Here is an 8,613-nt window from a genome sequence, read left to right as displayed (position 1 = left end):
CTACCCCAGTGAGACAAGGGGAGGTTAATTTTTTTTAAGGTGCACTCTTCCTCCATGGTTTGAGGAAATGACAATAGATAGAAAGACAGAAAGACAGACTGTTATTGCTCACCAGACTGAGGGAGAAAGATTTTCAGATGTTGCTAGATTGAAGATCAAATTTGCGGAAATGATCAGGGGTTATTTGGAGCTTGAGTATGTGAATCAGTACCAGGAGAAAGAGTTGGTTTACTTGTGGAAAGAGATTACCAGACGTGCTGCATTAACACATGTGAAACTAGGAGAGGTTGCCCGAAAATATGATATGGATGTTTCTAAAACATTCCACATCAGAAAAGCTATAGAGCACAAGTAGATGATGAAGCAATTGAGACATTTTGAGATGCAGGAAAGAGATTGCATATATAACAGAATGAACAAAATGCATTCGCAGAAGGAGTGATTTTTGGAAATTTTTAAAACAAATGATCAAAGAAAATTTCAAAGAAAATGAAAGCAGAAAAGGCAGAGGAAAAGCAGCAAGAAACAAGCAGGATCTTGAGATGAAGGAGAAGTATCAAATATTCCATTGAGAGAAGTACAGGGAGGGTTATACGTCCCTGGAGTAGAGGGGATCTTGCTGCATTTAGGAATAATTTCACTAAATTAAGAGATAAACCTGTGCAGTGGTACACTCAAGTTGATAGATTTGTGAACATTTTGTGGTGTTGTGGATTGATTTGAATATCTTTTTCGACATTGTAGTGCCAAAAGACTTTTGGGCAGAATGCATGCTACCAATGCAATGACCAGGTGACAAGTTGACTAGTGATGCTCACATTAATGCACCAATTCCTGTAACAATGCAAAAGTATGTAAGCTGTGATTAGATTCTGAAAGAGAAGGTTCAGCCAAAAGATTTGGATTGTGTAATGAAGAGATCCTCTCAAGAACCGAAAGAATCAGAGCATGATCATTTTTAAGTGTCTCCTCTAGATGTTTCAGCAGCATAGTGCCAGAGAGTCTCCGGACCCTAATGACATGGGATGTTTTTTGTATCTCAGTTTGTTATTGGCTTAAGACTACAAATTAGTTCACATATTCAGCAGAGTGTGATTTGTTGGCAGAATAAATCTTTGGACGAGAATCTGAGGTATGCAAAATAATGATGAACAGGAAATGAAGCAATGGAAAATAAAGGGGAAATTCATGCTGACTCAAACAAAATTTGCCCAGAAGGGTTTCTAGAATCAGATTCTGTTTTTTGCCGGAAATGTTGGTGGTATGCAAGGTGTTGGTTCGCCGGCTGGTATACCAGGTATGCAGGGAGGTTTTGTTCTACAGGGTAGAGGTAGAGGTGTTTTGGTGACCCAAATACAGGTATGGATACTGCAAAGTTTAAGAAAATTGCCCCTTGCCACTATTGTAATAAAATTGGACACTGGAACTGTCGCCTCAATCTCCTGCCAGTTCAGCGAACCCCAACCAAGCCACCAACAACCTCACGAGGTGGATCAGCAACTGCGCAGACGACCTCGCTCCACTGAAGACCCCTCCCAGCAGACCCGGCAGCAAGAAAGCATCCTGGTTCACGGACGAACTCAAGAGCTCCAAGAAGAACTGCTGAGCCCTCAAGAAAGCCTGGCGCAGAGACCCGACCCCAAACAACATGACCACCCTCAAGCTCGCCACTCGAAAACACCACCAACTCATCCACGCCACCAAGAAAACTGCATTCAAGGAACGACTGGACAACAACGCCCACAACAGCAAGGAACTCTTCAACATCGTCAAAGAGCTCTCCAACCCCAGCGCCGGAAACAACGACATCACCACATCGCAAGACCTCTGCAACTCGCTCGCCTCGTTCTTCCACAGCAAGATCGCAGACATACACAACAGCTTCAGCACACAGCCGACACACCCTACAACCACACCAACGCCCCCCACCACCACCCTCTGCGGCTGGACCCCGATCAACACCGATGACACCATCCGCACGATGAACTCCATCCACTCCGGTTGACCAACCGACCCCTGCCCTCACCACGTCTTCAACAAGGCCGACTCCATCATCGCACCCCATCTACGGGACATCATCAACGCCTCCTTCGACACCGCAACCTTCCCAGAGAGCTGGAAGCACGCCGAACTCAGTGTCCTACTGAAGAAACCATCAGCAGACCCCACCGACCTCAAAAACTACCGCCCCATCTCGCTCCTCCCGTTTCCTGCCAAAGTCATCGAGAAGACTGTCAACAGACAGCTGGCCGCCTTCCTCGAGACAAATGGATCCCTCGACCACTCGCAGTCCGGCTTCCGGGCCAACCACAGTACCGAGACCGCCCTCATCGCAGCCACCGACGACATCCGCACCCTGCTCGACAACGGGGAAACAACGGCCCTCATCCTCCTGGACCTCTCCACAGCGTTCGACACGGTCTGCCACCGCACCCTAGTGCAGCGCCTCAACAACATCGGAATTCAGGAGAAGGCACTGGAATGGATCATCTCCTTCCTCACTGGAAGAACACAGAGTCCGCCTCCCCCCGTTCAGATCAGAAGCCACCGAAGTCATCTGCGGCGTACCACAGGGATCATCACTCAGCCCCACGCTGTTCAACATCTACATGAGCCCCGTCGCGGCCATCGCACGCCAACACAACCTCAACATCATTTCCTACGCCGACGACACCCAGGTGATCCTCTCCCTCACCAACGACCCCCGCCACCGCCAGAACCAACCTACACGAAGGGATGAAAGACGTAGCCGAGTGGATGATGAACAGCCGCCTGAAACTGAACTCAGATAAGACGGAAGTCCTCATCCTGGGATCATCGCCCTCCGCCTGGGACCACTCCTGGTGGCCCCCTGCACTGGGCAGCGCACCCAAACCAACAGACCACGCACGCAACCTGGGCTTCATCCCTCTCCATGACCAGACAAGTCAACGCCGTCTCCTCGTCATGCTTCAACATCCTACGCATGCTACGTAAGATCTTCCGGTGGATCCCCACCGAAACCAGGAAGACGGTCCCCCATGCCCTCGTCACCAGCCATCTGGACTACGGCAACTCCCTCTACGCCGGAACCACTGCAAACCTCCAGAAAAGACTCCAGCGCATTCAGAACGCCTCAGCACGACTCATCCTGGACATCCCCCGACACAGCCACATCTCCGCACACCTGAGCAACCTGCACTGGCTCCCTGTCAACAAGAGAATCACGTTCCGACTCCTCACCCACGCACACAAAGCTCTCCACAACCAAGGCCCGAGATACCTCAACGACCGCCTGAACTTCTACACTCCCACCCGCCAGCTTCAATCGACCTGCCACGCCCTCGCCGTCGTGTCCCGCATCCGAAGAGCCACAACGGGAGGAAGATCCTTCTCCTACCTGGCCGCCAAGACGTGGAACTCCCTCCCCACCCACCTCCGCCTGACCGAAGACCACCTCGCCTTCAGGAAGCAACTCAACACCTGGCTGTTCGAGCAGTAGCGGACCCCCCCTCCCCAAGCGCCTTGAGACCCTCCGGGTGAGTAGCGCGCTATACAAATGCTCTGATTGATTGATTGACTTGGTCCTTCATTTAAAGTGATTGGTCGAACTTCACTCTGATTTTTCACTGCCTGCTTAGGTACAGCTAGCCTGGCTGATGAGGGGTGCTACCCTGAAAACCCTCCCAGGATGCTTGTTTCCAGTTCAGGGAAGACCTGGCTTGGCAGTTTGGGCTGGACTGTTCCCATGAGGAATAGGGTCAAGACTGATTTGCATATGGCTGGGTCCGAACTAGAGTGGCAAATAAGGCTAAATAACAATGATGGATTTAACCCAGATCCAATAGTGACTGGGGGTGAGTGTCTGAAAAGTTTCAGTGGTCCGTCCATCATCTTATTGTGTTTGCATTGTTTAGGTGAACGGGCAGGGCCAAGTTCAGATTGCCACCTGTCGGCAGACCAAAGCTCAGCCGCTTTCCCAAAAAGCACGATCTCAGTCTTGTCGCTGTTTAATTGGAGATACTTACGAGCCACCCAAACAGCAACTTCCCTCATACAATTAGTAAATTTGCTGTTCTCTTTATCTGGATGAGGGGCCAAAAGAAATAAGAAGTTGGGTGTCGTCAGCGTACGACACAATCTCCACACCGCAGGCTATCATGATCTGGGCAAGTGGTGCCACATAGATATCAAAGATGGTGGGTCTCAGGCATGAGCCCTGGGGCACTCCCTTGTTCAAGTACATAAGACGTGACTTGAAAAAGCCCAAGCAGACTTGTTGTGTTTGATTAGTAAGGAAGTCGCAGAGCCGGTTTAGAGCCCCACTATGCAGCCCAGCCTTGCGAAGACTGCGGATTAAGATTGGATTGGAGACTGTGTCACGCGCTGCTGGCAAATCCAATAGCACCAACATAATTGAGGTACCTGTGTCAAGAGAGAGCCTGATGTTATCTACCACAGCCAACAGAGCACTCTCTGTGCTGTGGAGCTCTCCGAAACCAGATTGCGAACAATCAAAGATGTGATTTTCCTCAATGAAGGCAGTGAATTGTTTATTGATAAACATTTCCAGAGATTTAGCAACTAAAGGCAACAATGAGACCGGTCGATAGTTGGTGGAAATTTTGGGATTTGCTGTGGATCTGTTAAGCAAAGGAGATATCAATGTGTGCTTCCATTCCTTGGGCATTTTGGCTGTAGTCAGAGAGAGGTTGTATACGTTTGTGAAAGCTAGACAGGTCCCTAACTTAGCTGCTATTCTGGGAGGGCAGGGGTCCAGAGGTGAACCTGACTTAGCGTGGGATAGCATCTCCAACACCTGAGCCTCAGAGCATTCTTAATTTGCTCAGGCTATCCGTGGCTGTAGGATGGGGATGATTAAGATCGAAATTGTGCTAAAAGCTATAAGGTATAGCTGACAGATTCTTGTAAATTGACTCGATTTTGTCTTCAAAAAGGTTCGCTAAATTATCATACAAATTTTGGGAGGCCACAATGGTAGAGACACAGGCACAGGGTTTCACATAACTATTTAATGCTTTAAAAAGCTCTTTACTGGAGTTCCCTGCTTTTTCAGTTGAGATTGCTAGGAAAGCTTTCCAGGTTGATCTGATCGTATTATTCTAGACTCTAAGGGCCACTTACTCACTTCGGTATTCACAGAAGTTAGTAGTCCTAACTTTAGGACTCCTAAATGCCTTCTGTGAATACTGACAGTCTTAAAGTTAGTAAACTGAGAAAAAAACTAGCTTTAAGACTTTCGGTATTCACAGAAGGCATTTAGGAGTCCTAGTTAGGACTACTAACGTCTGTGAATACTGAAATGAGTAAGTGTCTTCTCTGAATACCAAAATGAGTAAGTGCCTTCTATGAATACCAAAATGGTAGTAAGTTTAGGATTTTGTCTTAAGTTAGTTCTGTGAATCGGGCCCTAAGCCTGGACCGATATTCTGCTTGGTCCTTAATGGATTTACTGGAACGCCAACTACATTCAAGGCATTTGGACATTTATTTCTCTTGACGCAGGGCATCTGAATACCACAGAGCAGAACTTCTAGAGGAGACTGGGGATGATATTTTGAGAGATGCATTATCATCCATAGAGGTTATTAAGGAGTCATGGTAAATACATAGGGGCAGATTTATGAGCCCCTTGCGCCACTTTTGCGTCACTTTTAACATGGGAAAAGTGACGCAAAAGTGGCGCAAGGGGCTCATAAATCTGCCCCATAGTGCTGTGTCCACATCTACAGAGCAGGAATGTGAAGAGGGACTGAGTTACAGTTACGCCGTGGCCTTTTTGCTGCTTTCGTCACAAGCCTTGTACGTGAGATGGAGAAATGGATCAGATAAAGGGTCACGCGCCACTTCCTGAGCATTAGTGAAAATGAGATCCAACATATGACCAGCCCTAGTTGTAGGGCCGGACACCAGCTGTTCCAGTCCAAGAGAGAGCAGATCCGCTAAACTTTTGTTGACACAGGGATCGTCCAAATTTTCACTGTGATAATTAAAGTCGCCCCATACTAGGAACTTTTATTATGCTAAGGTGTAAGGGGCAATTAAGTCAATTAGTGCTTGCCAGAAATCCTTCTTAGTACTTTGGAGGGCGATACAAAAGCGCCGCTTTCCAGACTTCTGTAGGTTGATGTAGGTTAAGAAGAAGTAGTAGATGACAACTGAAAAATACAAATCACAAACTGACCAATACATAGTGTGTCAATGAGCTCAACCTTAAGGGAATCATGAAAAGGGATGACAATGCCCCCACGTGATCTCTCCTGTCAGATCTGGCCAGGGAGTGGTGCTTAGGAATGGTTAGCGAGATGCAAGGAGCGGCCGAGGCACAAAGCCAGGTTTCCATAAAGAAACAGATCCCGGGTTTTGATGTAGAAATAAGGTCCCATCATTCTATGGCGTGCTTGGCCATGTATCTAATGTTGCAGTAAAGACCATGTATTTTCTTGGAATTATCAGAACAGGTAGGGGAACTGAAAGAGGTAGCCTGATTGGACAACATTACAGGTAGGCTAAAGGGGGAAATTGTCGGTAGGGGTGCTTTCTCTAGTTTTAGCAGATCAGAAGGGGTTAAACAAGAGAATCTACTGTTCCTACATGAAACAGGACCCTCAAGGAAAGGAAAGCTTTGGTCACAGCTCAAGGGAGAGTCAAGAAGTTTGGTCCTGGCTGTCCGAATGTGGAATTGTTCTGAGAGGGTAAATTTCCTTGCCATATTTAAAGCAGAATAGCCCTAAGACCAGATTGGTAAAAGATTAAAACAGAAACAGACAGGGGTCCTTGAGATTGACATATTAATTGTGTCCTTTTTAATTGACACTGGTGCTACCCAATCCACTGTAAGAACAGCGGAAGTCCCAGACCTACCCCTCGTGGGAAAGAAGATCCAAGTTCTAGGAGTTTCAAATAAGCAGATCACAAATCCAGCTTCAAAAAAGGTCCTCAAAATAGGTTCACCTGAAGAAGTTCATCAGCTTGTCGCAGAACACCCTTTTCTCACATAACTACAGAAACTATTTCAGAAATAACTCCCATTATTGATGATATTATTGAGGACATGATACAGAAAAGAATTTTTAACTCTCTCGCCGAAGCAGCAGCATCCCAATTGACGCACTGCCACTGCCTGCATCCCCTATTGCTTCTTATGACCTGAGACTCCCTTTCTACCCATATCCAGCAAACTCCATCACTTGGGCTGTTTAGAAAGGAGGCAAGAGCATCCTCTTCAAGCAACACTTCATCCATGTGCAACCATCTGATTCTGAACACCGCATAGCCAGTTCTACTCTCATATACTCCATTCATTCATGTGGCCCAGTGAGTGTGTCTTCCTTTTACACGTTACCTGCAGTGCCCAGGTTGGGTACCACTGAGCAGGTAGACTAGCTCACTTGAAGCCAAGGTTTTAATATGTTAAATCTACAAAAAGTCCTTTCCTGACATCTGAGTTATGGCCAATGTTGATCAGATTTCCCACTTTGTGTCTCTGGCTAATACTGTTAATTAATGGACAATTGTGCAGGTGCCCCAAAACCACTGTCTGCCACAAAATCCTGACTTTGTTGCTTGACAATGTAAGGAGATGTTCTCCGAGCCTTTACTATGGGCTTGTAAGTGAAGAATGAATAGAACCATCCTTTAAGCATCCCACGTTCTACCCCAGTGACAAGGTACTGACCAGCAGGCTGTGATCTGTTTTGGAGCATTATGTTCCACACAATGTATTGAGTTATTTCTGAGTATGTGGGTGCAGGAGGTCGGTGTGCAATCTAAAACCACAAGGTTACAGCAATGAATAATCCAATTGTTCATCATTTACAAATAAATAGTGCTGGCAAAAAGACAAGGGAGTCCCTTTTTGGATTCCATGCAGCTAGGAGTTGAGTTATATCTTTGTCATCACATGCTCATTTCTCTCAAATGCTGGGTTGCGATAGATGTCTATTTCAGCTTCTAGCTCTGGAACAGGTGATTCGGGATAGATGGTTTGGTTTATCGGTGGCCACTGCGGAGTCCTTTCCAGAAGTCGATGCAGCTTCTGGTACTGACTTTTGGATTTGTAGTTAACCACCTTCTTAATCCAGACCCAGAGCGCTCGGTTCTCAATAATTCCTTCCTGCAAAAATAAAGTAAAACACATTAAAAAAAAAATAAGTTTGATATCCCTTCACATTGAGCTCAGGGCACACATGATGAATGTGTGTGATGATTATTTCATGTTTGTATCAAGAGATACAAAATATAGTGGATCTAAAATCCCCAAAATGGTGAAAAAAAACTGGGTTGACATACAGATGTACAGGGGCACTTATCTATCAGCCAATGTAATCAAATTTAAGTTTGGAAACAGAGCATATCTTGTACCCACTTCTGCATATCCAGTACATGATTCTGGTAAAAACATTAGAAAACAATAAACAAGGAACATATTTATTCACAATAAGAGTGCAATATCTGTAAAGTGCATTTGAATTCTTGAGCAAAATCAAAGAAGTCACTATTTTTTATTGGTTATTCATTTTACTGAGGGTTGACTTTCTGGGCTGTTTTATTGTAACTTTAGACCATAATTGCTCCATTTTCCTTCTACAACTACAAAATCTTGAATGTTGC

The 8,613-nt window shown here is 46.0% G+C and overlaps 1 protein-coding gene across 1 annotated transcript in view; it reads right to left on the bottom strand.

Annotated features, from left to right (window-relative positions):
* Window positions 1-5,641: 5,641 nt before the first annotated feature.
* LOC146788644 (putative cation-transporting ATPase 13A4) overlaps window positions 5,642-8,613 on the bottom strand; it is a 468,281-nt gene continuing 465,309 nt past the window's right edge. Inside the window, exon 30 of the mRNA XM_085635854.1 lies at window positions 5,642-8,116. Within this exon, the coding sequence (XP_085491980.1) occupies window positions 7,886-8,116 (231 nt within the window). The 3' untranslated portion in view covers window positions 5,642-7,885. The remainder of the gene's footprint in view (window positions 8,117-8,613) is intronic.

This window comes from Triturus cristatus, chromosome 11 (genome assembly GCF_964204655.1).
Source record: "Triturus cristatus chromosome 11, aTriCri1.1, whole genome shotgun sequence".
Taxonomy (NCBI): domain Eukaryota; kingdom Metazoa; phylum Chordata; class Amphibia; order Caudata; family Salamandridae; genus Triturus; species Triturus cristatus.
Note: the sequence above shows the minus strand (reverse complement) of the source record. Positions and strands in the feature narration are given on the sequence as shown.